This window comes from Myotis nattereri (assembly GCF_964212035.1).
Source record: "Myotis nattereri genome assembly, chromosome: 6".
Taxonomy (NCBI): domain Eukaryota; kingdom Metazoa; phylum Chordata; class Mammalia; order Chiroptera; family Vespertilionidae; genus Myotis; species Myotis nattereri.
In genome coordinates, this window is record NC_138081.1 from 10,063,767 (window position 1) to 10,077,312 (window position 13,546).

General features: G+C 43.9%; 1 protein-coding gene across 2 annotated transcripts in view; it reads left to right on the forward strand.

Annotated features, from left to right (window-relative positions):
• The window catches only part of TBC1D22B (TBC1 domain family member 22B), a gene marked incomplete at its 5' end in the record, with an annotated part of 75,664 nt that overhangs the window by 32,799 nt on the left and 29,319 nt on the right, over positions 1–13,546 (forward strand). For both annotated transcript variants that reach the window (XM_081093916.1, XM_081093917.1), the window contains 3 exons: positions 680–808; positions 2,139–2,204; positions 6,499–6,613. In XM_081093916.1, coding sequence (XP_080950042.1) covers positions 680–808; positions 2,139–2,204; positions 6,499–6,613 — 310 coding nt within the window. The remainder of the gene's footprint in view (positions 1–679; positions 809–2,138; positions 2,205–6,498; positions 6,614–13,546) is intronic.

Below are 13,546 nucleotides of genomic sequence, written 5' to 3' on the forward strand. Positions count from 1 at the left end.
TGCCATTTCTAATTAAGTTCAAGAGTTGTGAAGAATAGATTGGTGAGAACGGAAGGAGAGCAGGAGGTATAAGAATTGGAAGTGGGATCTAGACCAGAGACAAGAATGGAAGCTGGCCTGGAGCTTGGGCTAGGAGCGGGCTGCTGCCATAAGTCCTGTGTCTGGACATTGCAGCTGCTATGTCACAGATTCCATTCAGCTTCCCAAGCTGGTAATTCCGAATGTTACATGGAAAAGAATGGGTAACGGGCACATACTTACATGGCACGTCGCTGAGATTTGCTGTAGACACGACCGTCTCCCTGTGATCCTCAGAGGTGTTGCCTTGTACACACATAGCCCTCGAGGTCCTGGCTTGGGTCCAGTTCCCCCACCTGACCTACATGCACTGTCTCTGTGCTGGCTCTGGGAGTCCTGGGTGCTCACCAGCAGAGCACAGGCTACAAGAGTAAATAGTCCTGGGAGCGTTGGCCGTGGCTCATCTGCCCACATGTGGGTCTCACTGGATGAGGGAAGGCAGACACGGTGGCCGAAACAAAAAAGGGATCCACCCTTGTTCTCGTGCCAGTTTTTCTTCCATTTCTCTGATAGTTTCCAAGTCACTGCTCAGACTAAAATAAAAATTAAGGATTCATCCAACCAGCATCTGTCCCCATCTGACTAGCCGTCCTGTCTGCAGGGCTATCTCCCAGCCAATACCGAGAGGAGGAAGCTGACCTTGCAGAGGAAGCGGGAGGAATATTTTGGCTTCATTGAGCAGTATTATGACTCTCGAAATGAGGAACATCACCAGGATACCTACAGACAGGTACAGTTGTCACCGGCTGCCTTTGCTAACTAGTCATAATCTTAAGGTGTGTCTTCTGGGAGTGCTATCAGGGTACAGATTTTCCAAGTCTTCAGGCTATGGTGTGCTGCTTAGGAATGACATTTATTCCTGGTATGCAGAGTAGGTATGGGGGGCAGGGGGGCCTGGGAAAAATTATTCCCAGAACTGCTTTCCCTTCTTCTAATTCAGTAGCTCTGGTTTTAATCATTTTAAATAGATCTCCCCTCGCCACCACTACTCCCTCACCCCACCCAGGCTGATGGCAGTGCTTCTCAAACTTTAATGTGCAGACAAATAACCTAGGATTTTGGTGAAATCCTACTTAGGGGTTATGATAAAATGCAGATTCTAATTCAGTAGGTCTGGGGTGAGACCTTCACTTCTAATGAGCTCCCAGGTGAGGCCAGTGTGGCTGTTCCACAGGCCTCACGCCAGTAGTAAGGATTATGGGGCAAAGATGAAAGATGGGTTCACTCGGAAGTGGCCCAGTCCCCCTGGACAGTGATAGCAGTGCCTGTTTAGCACCCATGTCTCTGTTTGTCTGTAGGAGTTGTCGCCATCAGCAGCCTTAGCAGGGAGCGTTCCATCATTGCTCACAGTGGTCCCCATGCTTATGGGAAGGGGGAGGGGGAGAAGAGCAGTCTGGTGGTTGCAGAAGAGGGAAAAGACGGGGGAGGCAGCTGTCTACAACATGCCCTAAGAGCTGAAGTACCTTCTGCCGCTGCCAACACAGTCCTTACAGTTGTTAGACTGGGCACTGGGGAAACTGAGGCCAAAACCCACTGTAGTGCCCTCTTTGGAAACAGAAGTCAGAACTTGCAGTGCCAGTTACTGAAGGGCAGCTCCCCCTGTTCCCCCTCTTCTGCATTGTAACTTCAGGAGCAGGTCCTTCTTGGTCCCCTATCCTGGCACGTTTTTGCAGCCGTCAGAGCTCTTACTTAGTTCCTGGAAACTGTTGATGACTAAGATTTGGAAAGAAGGGTCCACATTTTGATCATAACTATTAAAGAAGTGAAACAGACCTCAGAGCAATAGGAAAAAGCAGGGGGTTCTCTCAGTGTGAAGCCTATTGCTATTTGTGATAAGTGGTGTTGGGGGAGTTTTCCTCACTGTTCAGTAAGCTATTGCTATCATGGAAACGTATTTGAGATGGACAGGTTGGTTTAACTAGACTTTTTTTGTATGTCAGTTCTTTCTAAAGATAAATTGTGCTCTCACTCATACTCCCTTGATACTAGTTCTTATAAGAAAATAACATCTCAGAAGAATAAGGTAGCATTTGTGTTTGGCCACGGCTTCTCTTTTTCAGATCCACATTGACATTCCAAGGACGAATCCTCTCATTCCATTGTTCCAGCAACCACTTGTACAGGAGGTGAGGGAAGTACTTAACGTTCTCAACCCTTCTCCCCTCATATCTCTGCGGCCCCAGTTCTGTGTGGATGGGTGCTGGAGCCTTCTCCTAACCATGGCAGGTTTACAGCTAACGTGGTGTACCTGTGTGCAGATGTGGAGCCCTTCAGAGCACTTTCTTGTGCATTCTCATGTTCTCTTCCTAACACACCTGTGGGCTGAGTAGTGCTGAGAGTTTAAAGGGCTTGCCTCCAGTCTTGAGGCTACCTGGTGACAGAATGAAAAAGCAGGGGGTTCTCTCAGGTGTGAAGCCTGAGAGAGTTCCTAGTCTCGTGTTTGTTCTGCTTTATCAAACTGAGATAATGATTTTGATTTTTCTTATTATTGTAAATATACGTAACAAAACAACCATTACCACCATCCATCTCTAGAACTTTTTATTTTCCCAAACTGAAACCGTCCCCATCTATCCTATATAATGAAGAGGTAATATGCAAATTGACCATCATGCCCTCACACAAGATGGCTGCCCCCATGTGGTCAAAGATGGCTGCCACAAGACGGCCGGCAGGGGAGGGCAGTTGTGGGCGATCAGGCCGGCAGGGGAGGGCAGGTGGGGGCGATCAGGCCGGCAGGGGAGGGCAGTTGGGGGCAATCAGGCTGGCAGGGGAACAGTTAGGCATCGATCAGGCAGGGGAGTTGTTAGGAGGCAATCAGGCAGGCAGGCAGGTGAGCAGTTGGGGAGCGAGCAGTCCCAGATTGTGAGAGGGATGTCTGACTGCCAGTTTTTATTTTCCCAAACCGGCAGTCGGACATCCCCTGAGGGGTCCCAAATTGGAGAGGGTGCAGGCTGGGCTGAGGGATACTCCCCCTAACCCCAGTGCACGAATTTCATGCACCAGGCCTCTAGTCCTATATAATAAAAGGCTAATATGCAAATCGACTGAAAGGTATAAGGACCGGTCACTATGATGTGCACTGACCACCAGGGGGCAGATGCTCAACGCAGGAACTGCCCCCTGGTGGTCAGTGTGCTCCCACAGGGGGAGCGCTGCTCAGCCAGAAGCCCTGAGCTGAGCTTACGGTTGGAGAGCACAGCGGTGGTGTTGGGAGCCTCTCCTGCCACCGTGGCAGCTCTAAGGGTGTCTGACTGCCTGCTTAGGCTTGCTCCCCATGGGCCTAGCTTACAGGTATCAGGCCGAAAGTGGCAGTCCGACATCCCCCAAGGGGTCCCAGATTGCAAGAGGATGCAGGCCAGGCTGAGGGACCCCACTGGTGCCCGAATCCATGCACTGGGCCTCTAGTTAAACAATAACTAACTCTCTATTCCCCAGCAGCCACCATTCTACTTTCTTTCTCCATGAATTTGACTATTCTCAGTACCTGTAATAAGTGAGATCATGTAATATTTGTTCTTTGGTGTCTAGCTTATTTCACTTCACATGATATCTTCAAGGTTCATCTATATTATAGCATGTGCCAGAACTTCCTTCCTTTTTAAGGATGAATATTTCATTATACTAGTATGTATATAACATATATTATTGATCCATTCATCTACAGTGGACAGTTCATAATGCTGCTATGAACATGGGCAGGCAAATATCTGGCTGAGTCCCTGTTTTAAATTTTTTTTTTTAATCCTCACCCCAGGATATTTTTCCCATTAGTTTTTTTTAGGGAGTGGAGGAAAGAGGGAAAGAGACAGAGAAACATTGATGTGAGAGAGACACATCAATTGGTTTCCTCCCACACGTGCCCCAACCAAGGCCAAGGATTGAACCTGCAACTGAGGTACATGCCCTTGACCGGGAATCGACCCCACAACCTTTTTGGTCTGTGGGTCAACACTCTAACCACTGAGCTAAATCAGCCAGGACCTGTTTTATACTCTTTTGGGTATGTACTGGGGGAACCCTCATGACTTACCAATAGCATCAAGAAGATTTTGAGGTTGATACCATTATTTTACCCATAAGAGCTCAGAGGAAGCTAAAAACCCATTCAGGATCCCTCTGTGTCTCCCGTACAGTTTCCTACAAATCAGCTCTGCTTATTCCCCGTTTTGACTTGGGGACGTTCAGATACTTCTACCTGTGCATGTTTACTCTAAACTTGGAGACAGGGAAAGTAGCTTGTATAAAAGGCTTCTCCCAATAGTGGAACCTGAATTCAAAGAAGGAAAATCAAACTGTAGTCTTTTCAACTTTTCTCAAATCACCTTTCTGTCTAGCAGACTTTAGTCCTCTTTTTCTTTTCTTTTTAATTTGTTTTTATTGATTTCAGAAAGAGGAAGGGAGAGAGAGAGAAACATTAATGATGAGAATCATTTATCGGCTGCCTTCCACACACTTCCTACTGGGATGGAGCCTGCAACCCGGGATGTGCCCTGACTAGGAATCAAACTGTGACCTCCTGGTTTATGGTTTGACCTCAACCACTGAGCCACACCAGCCGACAAGTCCTCTTAAATAGAGTAAACTGCTAACTAGGGAGCAGAGAACTGAGTAACCCTGAGTACTGAAAGACTTGCTTTGCAAACTTACTAGTAAAAGGCATATCAGCATTAACTAGAATAAGTCAGAATTACCCACACTGGTAGAAGAGGTGAAGAAAAACCTTCAGGGATTAGCCTCTCCTCTCCTCCCTGCAAAACTAGATCATCCCAGAATTGTTTCATAGTGAAAATGCCATGGTCTCCTGTGGTAACCAGAATACTGTTCAGTTTCCACCTCTGACATCTTCACTGGTACAGGGTGAGTGTGTCTGCATCGTCCCATCCTTACTATAGGATTGGCCAGTGTTAAAGCCATTCAGCAGGATTTGTGTATTCACAAGGTGCTGGAAGTGTGGAGTCCAGGTCTGGTTAGCCCTTCAGAAGGACTAACCTGGAGGAGCTGTTAACAGAGACATCCAGACAGACACAGGCCACAGGAGGTGTGAGGAGACAGAGTGAGGTAGACTGCCCTTGGCATCTTCCTGAACATGGTGGGTCTAGCTTGACCTACAGTGTCTAGGGTCGTTTAGCAGCAGAGGGGAAAGAATGTAGGTTGGCCCCCACTAGAGTATTGGGCCCAACACAAATGAGGACACTATGCCCTTCCCTCAGCCCCAGAGAGCAAGTGGGCAAGTAGAGCAGAGGCAGAGAGGCCAGCGCCTCCCACACCGGGCTCTGCTCTCACCCCTGGGAGTGCAGGAGTGTTGACAGTGGGAGTGTCTCAGCTCGGCCAGCTGCGGGGTGGGCTCAGCACGTACCTACAGATGCTCTACCTCTCTCCTCCACTAGCTAACCCACTACAAACCACACAACCGTTTCCTTTTTACCATTCTCCCTCGGAGCTGTCTGTCCCTCTGCCTGACCTCTGAGAGGGCCTCTTCAATTTGCCCCCAGAGCCGACTGTTTAGGGCTCTGCAAGCCCATGTGCTATGGAGGCCCTGTAGTGTGTCCTGTCCCTCTGTACGTCACCGACACCTCTGTCACCCTCCATGTGATTCGTAGAGACATGGACAGTCCATGTCGAGCCTAGGAGTTGTGGTCAGTGGGATGAAGCCAGGGAGTATTAGCAGGCTGAAAGAAGACGGGGAAAGCTCAGGGGGCCTAATGGAAGCAGAGGGGAGTGTAGCTGAGTGAGTGGGATAGGGCCAGACTCTGACAGAACCATAAAGATCTCTTCTTTCTTCCCATCCTAAGCCTCTGGCCTCTTGTGGCTAATATGCTTACCCCCAGAGGCTTTTCCATGGAGACTGTGGCTGATTTCTCTGTTCTCAGATTCCCAGCTGTAGGAATCCATAGAATTTGGTTTATTTAACTCCCTATCCCTAGCAAATGTCTGGGTTGCATCCTGATATATGAAGTGACTTCCTGCATTTATCATCTATCACTAGATCTTTTTCTGTCTCAGCGGGGAGAAAGGAGAGGGCGGTAGAGAAGGTATTTCCTATCTACATCCTGTAATGACAAAAAGGATTTACCAGAAGCATCAGAACTTAGACGTTCTGAATAACAACATCCTGAATCAATGACATCATTGCGAACCTTTTTCTAATCTAAGCCGTTGGGTCACCATCCTTTTTTTTTGCCCAATTTAATATCACAGTAACTAGATACTGAGAAGACAAAAGGGCAAGAAGTATCTACCTCTACTTAAAAACAATTAGCGTCATAGAAACCTTGTATATTTCTATACTTCGTCTTGTGGTATTTAAAAAAGTTTCCTAAAAATTCTGCAGCAACTGTAGGATGAATTGTGAGGTAGGTAAATGGAGGGACGGAGTGTATCCCCATGGTTTAACAGTCATGTCTCTTTCTTTCCTAGATCTTCGAAAGAATTCTATTTATTTGGGCCATCCGACACCCTGCCAGTGGGTATGTCCAGGGAATTAATGACCTGGTCACTCCGTTCTTTGTCGTCTTCCTCTCAGAACATGTGGGTAAGAAGCATGAGTACCAAGTTGAACAAGCTATTGTTCTTTCTCATCTTTGGTGTGTTTGTTTTCCCGAGTGCAGCCAGTAGGCATGTCTTGCTGAGAAAGGACAGTGACTTTAGAGTACACAGCTAAGCCTGTTTTTTGTTGTTGTTTAATCCTCACCCAAGTATATTTTTTTCCATTGATTTTCAGAGAGTGGAAGGGTGGGGGAGAGACAGAGAGAAGCATCAATGTGAGAGAGACACATCAATTGGTTACCTCCCATACACACCCCAACTGGAGTGTGAGGCCGGGGCTGGAGCCTGCAACCGAGGTATGTGCCCTTGAGAGGAATCGAACCCAGGACCCTTCAGTTCGTGGGCTGATGCTCTAACCATTGAGAAAACTGGCTAGGGCAGGGGTGGGCAAACTTTTTGACTCGAGGGCCACAATGGGTTCTTAAACTGGACCGGAGGGCCGGAACAAAAGCATGGATGGAGTGTTTGTGTGAACTAATATAAATTCAAAGTAAACATCATTACATAAAAGGGTATGGTCTTTTTTTTTTTAGTTTTATTCATTTCAAACGGCCGGATCCGGCCCGTGGGCCATAGTTTGCCCACGGCTGGGCTAGGGCCACAGCTAAGCCTATTTTAATGGCAATAGCAGCCTGAAATTTCTCTCTTGAAATGGGTGCAAATCTCACCTAAAAGAGCTGCTTTGTCACAAGAATGACCAAATTGATATGTTCTGTCATAAACAGATGGTTTGATGATTTAATTGGAATCATTTTAGGGTTATTTTGAAGTTGTTTGAAACACAGGCCCTCATCCATGAAAGCTAGAATTTTAGATTGTATATAGGACTTCCCACTTTGGTTAATATGCTATTTTTTTTTTTTCATCTTCACCTGAGGATATTTTTCCCATTGATTTTTCAAGAGAGTGGAAGAGAGAGGGACAGAGAGAAACACGGATGTGAGAGGAACACATCAATTGGTTGCTTCTGGCATGCCCCGGACCAGGGCCAGGAACCTGCAACTGAGGCACGTGCCCTTGACCGGAATCAAACCCAGGACCCTTCAGTTCACAGGCCGACACTCTATCCACTGAGCCAAACTAGTTAGGGCCACATGCTATCTTTCAGTAGCGGGATGTGGACACGTAGGGTCCACATAGAGGGGAAAGGTTGTAGCACCAGAATCCAGCTCACACTGAGGTAATGGAATGGACTGAGGCGAGCACCTCACCTTGATTTCTTCCCTTCCTTCTCCACCTCTGGCCCCACTGGAGTCCTGTCACTTTGGGTAGAGTGATTAGATGTCACGGTGGCAGTCAGGTTTACTTGCAGCCCAAGCCTCCCCCCTGGCCAGGCCTAAATCAGGCACAGTCTTGAAAGGATTTGAAGATGCTCCTCTCTTTTTGGTTCCTTAGTCACTTGTGCTTAGAGGTTCAAAGGAAAACCCATCTGTCATGGCCTGATGCTTTGTTCTTTTAGTTAAAGAGAAGCTCATTGGGGATCAGGACATTGAAAAGGTTCTTAGAAAACCATCCATCCAATCTGCTCACCTCACAGATGGGTTGTAAGATTCCCTGCTTTCTTATTTGTGGCAGAGCTAGGACTAGGACTTTGTTTTTTTAGACTTGGAATAAGGGGGAAGGGGGTGGGTAATTGTGGGTTTTGGAGGAGACCATTGTAGGGGCCAGGAGGGTAATGAGAAGTGGACTAGAGTGGAGACCCTTGACATGGGAGGGGCTAAGAAATGTCTCACTTGATTTGTCCTATTCGGGTTTTCTAAAGGGACTTAGAGGGATGGTGTTTTGTAAGACAACATGAGTGAAAAAGGTCAGACAGAAAAAGCTAAGAACCATATGATTTCACTCATACGTGGAATATAAACTGAAACTTCAGGGGAAAAAACAAACAAAACTGAAACTTACGAACACAAACAGCAGAATGGTGGTTGCCAGAAGGAAGGGGGTAGGGGGTAAAGGGAGTCCTAATGTGAGGGGACAGGAGAAGATTTGACTTTGGGTGGTGGCACATGGTACAATATACAGATCTTGTAACATAGAAATCCACACATGAAACCTATATGTTCATGTTGACGATTGTCACCCCAGTCAATTTAATAAATAGTTTTTAAAAAAGTATGACAACAGAATGACATCATTCTGGTTCCCCTGAATTAGCAGCAACCAGAGCAGAACTGGAGTCAGAGTGGAAGGTCACTCTTGCCCACTCTGTCAGGTGATCCTAAGCAGAAGCGTGACTAGTAAAATTTAGCCACCAGAAGTGTTTAAATAAAGCTTTTGCTAGAGGACTTTTCATTTTCCCTTCACATTAATAGGTCAGCTATTGGAAGTATCTTAATTCTGCGTGTTTAATTTTTTAAGAGCAATGCAACTGATGGGATTTTTTTGGTTGCTGCTTGCAATTCTTTGATAGGACTGCATTCTGATGTTGGTATTTGGCTTGTCAGCGCCCCCTGCTGACCCACCGTGTTTATGCAGTGCAGCATGGGCTTCTGTGGCAAGCCTTCTGTAGCTGTTTCGCCTCTGCAGCACACTTCCGATTCCCCTCTCCTAGACCTAGGAAGGCGGGGCCCATTCATTTTTTACAAACATTTTAGCTATGTTATTTTTTAAGCATATGTAAAAGTAGGTAAAATATAGTGCAAATCCCCATGTAATTATTACCCAACTTCAACAGCCCATCTTGTATCATCTGTACCTCTGTTCATTCTCCATCCCCTCAGCTTTGTGAATTATTTGGGAGCTGATCTCAATATCAAGCATCATATTTCATCCATAAATATTTTCATATGTATCTCTAGAACATAATAATGAAAGAAACCCACAGCCATAATGCGATTATTACATCTAAAAAGTAATAATCACTCCTTAATATAATCTCATAGACAACAGTATTTAAATTTTCCTGATTCTCATAAATATATTTAACAGTTTGAATTAGAGTCCAAACCTGGTCCACACATTCTAGTTGGTTGATACATCTCATCTGTTCCCATCCGTCTCTCTTTCCCTTAGGATTCTGCAGTGTTGGCCCTTGTTTTTCCAGTTTCCATACCTAGGGAGGGGCTTCGCCATTACCAACCAGGAATGGCACCCTGATTTTTCAAGCACTTTACCATTTGCGAAGTACTTTGACATACCTGATTTCATCTACTAGGCCCCAGTCTCTCTCTTTTTAAAAATCAATATTTTTGTTGTTGTTATTTCTTATTGATTTTTAGAGAGAAAGGGAGGGGGGAGAGAGTAGGACATTGATGTAAAAGGGAAACATTGATCAGTTGCCTCCCATATGTGCCGCAAGCGGTATCAAACCCATAACATTTTGGTGTACAGGACAATATTCCAACCAACTGAGCCACCCAGCCAGGATCCAATATATCTTTAAGGTAGGTGTATCAGCCCATTTTACAGGTGGGAAATCCAAAGTTCAGAGATTTAATGAGCGTTTAGAACTCAAACCCAGGTCTTTTGACCTCAATACCTGTGCTCTTTATATGACTCGGTGGTATCTCATTTCAGATACTTGTCCTTGGACCTCTAATGGCTCCCTCTACTCCATTCTCTGCTTGAAAGCAGGTAGCAAGCGCATTTCTTATTGCTCTCTGCCTTAAAAAAAAAAATTGTAGTAGAAGTACATGCTCATACACATATGTAATACCTTAATCAATAAAAAAAGAAAAAAAGAAGTATATGCTCATTAAAAAATCAAAACAATTTAGAAAGGTTATTACCCTCCCCCCACCAGAGATAACTACTACTAGTGATCATTGGTGTGCATTCTTCCAGAACTTTTCCTGCGTGTGGATAAACTGCTTGTACTATTTTCTTTGTTGTTGCATTTGGAAAAATGGGATCAACCTATCCATATTTTTCTGTCTTGCTTATTCTCATTCACAAACCTGGCTTCCTTTCCAAGTCTGTGCATATAGATCTACCCCACCTCATCATTTTTAGCAGTTATATTTATTTTCACAATAAGGCTTTACTGTAGTTTATTTAACAATTCTTCTATAGAAGGACATTTAAATTATCTACACTTTTTAGCTGTTATAAATAACATTGCAATGAATATCCTTGTACATATTTCCCTGTGTTTTTGAGTTAAAATCTATATTTATCTGAAGGAGAGTCCCTAGAAGTGAAATTGCTAGTCCCAAGAGCATCCCAAATAGGTACTACTAAATTTCACTCCAAAAAGGTTGACACCAGTTTATATTCCAACCACTGATGTTTGAGTGCACTTTTCTTTATTTTTATTTTTATTTTTTTGTTAATCCTCACCTGAGGATATTTTCCCATTGATTTTTATTTTTTTAAATATACTTTTTATTTTTATTTTTAAAAATATATTTTTATTGAGTTTATTTATTTCAGAGAGGAAGGGAGAGGGAGAGAGAGATAGAAACATCAATGATGAGAGATAATCATTGATAGCTGCCTCCTACACACCTCACACTGGGGATCGAGCCCGCAACCCAGGCATATGCCCTGACCGGGAATCGAACCATGAGCTCCTGGTTCATAGGTTGATGCTCAACCACAGAGCCAGGCTATCTGGGTTTCCCATTGATTTTTAGAGAGAGTGGAAGGGAGGGAGAGACAGAGAGAAACATCAATGTGTGAAAGACACATTAATTTGTTGCCTCCATCATGCACCGTCGGGATCGAGCCTGCAACCAAGGTATATGCTCTTGACCAGAATCAAACCCAGGACCCTTCAGTCTGCGGGCCGATGCTCTATCCACTGAGCCAACCTGGCTAGGGCTGAGTGCACTTTTCTTCACATCTTTAGCAAAACTGAGCCTCTTAGTTGAATTGTGTTACACAAATCTGGAACGTATATCGTGGTTTATGTTTCAGATTTATTTCTACTTACTCATCAGCGAGGTTGTTTATCTTATGTGTATTAGTGTGTGTCTTTGTGAACTGATTATTGAAATCTTTTAGCCATTTTTTCTATTAGATTTTTAGTCTTCTTTTATAACAGGTTTTTATAGATTAGATATATTTATTCTGGTGTGCTTTAAAAATATTAGATTGAACCACACAAAATTACTAATATTCAACCATTTTTTTTATCTGTTCTGCACAGGAATTTTATATGGTTCAACCTAATATTGTTTTCCTCCCAGATCATCATTTGTTTTTTAACTTTATATATTGTATCTCCTTATATAGAACTTCCTAATTTTTATATAGTCCATTTGACAGGCATTTCTTGAGCTCCTACTCTGTGCCAGGGGATAGGAGTGACTAAGATGGCAGACTTAGGCCCTGCCCTGTGGTGCCTTCCTTCCAATAGGGGGTAAGGGTGGGGCCACAACAAGTAAACCCGTCATTGCAGAGCGTGAGGAGGACGAGGAGGAAATGTCTCCTCCTTTATGGCTTTTGGATTTGGTATCTTACTTAGGAAGTCCTTTCTTCCCCACCCCAATATTCTAAAAATACTCTTCTATGTTTTCACACTCTTGTGGGTTTGGATTTACATTTAGCGTTTTAAATTTCATTAGTAATTTATTTTCCTGTTTGGTGGGGATTGAGATTTAAAGTTACTGTTCCAACTGGATAGTTCATTTTTTCAGCACCATTTATAAATAGTGCATCCTTCCCTTCACTAATGTGAAATCCCTCTTCATAATATAATATAAATTCCTTTATTACATAGTTCTACTTATTTCTTTCCCATTTATCTCCATTTCTATGCAAGTACTTCGTGGCTTGGATTTTCAAGCTTTATAATATATTTTGTTATTATTCTAGGGCCAGTCTCTTTCATCACCCTTTCTAAAAAATTGTCTTGGCTCTTCTTCAAGGTGGACTTTAAAACCAACTTGCCAAATTCAGGAGATAGGGAACTCTTCAGAATTTTTATGGGTGTTGTGGTGAATTTATAAATTAAGTTTTGTGGTGGTTTTTGGTAGCATCTTTATTGAGATGTAATTCATATATCATACAACTCACTCACTTAAAGTATACAATTCAATAGTTTTTAGTATACATATAGAGTTGTGTAACCATCACCACATTCAATTTTAGCATATCACCCAAAAAAGAAACCCTGTACCCCTGAGATATCAGCCCCAAGCCCCCATCTCCCTCTACCCCTAGGCAACTGCTAACCTACTCTGTGTCTCTGGATTTGCCATTCTGGACATTTCATAAAAATGGAATGATATTGTATGTGGTCTTTGTGTCTGGCTTCTTTCACTTAGCATTTTTTTTAATGTTTAGTTTACTTTTATTATCAGACTGTGTCTTCTAAACATAATCATTACACAGCAGTTCCAACAGGAAAACCTAAGGGGAAGCTCTGAGTTAGTCTTTAAAGGACAAGTTAGGGATTTAGTATCCTAGTAGATAAAAGTTCAGCTCTTGGCATTATCCTTAAAACTGAGTACATGTGCCCTGGTTGGTGTGGCTCAGTTGGTTGGTTCCCATGCACCAAAAGGTTCCTGGATCAATTCCCAGGTGAGGACATATGCCTGGGTTGCAGGCTTGATCTCTAGTAGGGGGTGTGCAGGAGGCAGCCAATGTATGTTTCTCTCTCTCCCTCTCTTTCTCCTTTCCCCTCTCTTTCTGAAGAGCAATAAAAACATATTTCAGTCTTTACTGGAGTTTCTCAGTGGTTAGAGCACCAACCCATGCAGTGAAGGATCACAGGTTCAATACCCAGTCAAGGGCACATACCTTGGTTGCCGGTTCGATCCCCAACTCCAATTGGGGCTCGTACAGGAGGTAACCAATCGATGTATCTCTCTCATATCAATATTTATCTCTCTCTTTCTTCCTCCCACTTTCCCTTCCTCCCTCCCTTCCACTCTCTCTAAAAATCAGTGGAAAAAATATTTTCTGGTGAGGATTAACAACAACAAAAAAGCAATTCAAGAAAAGAGAGTACGTAGTATTTACTCTCTTTTGTAAG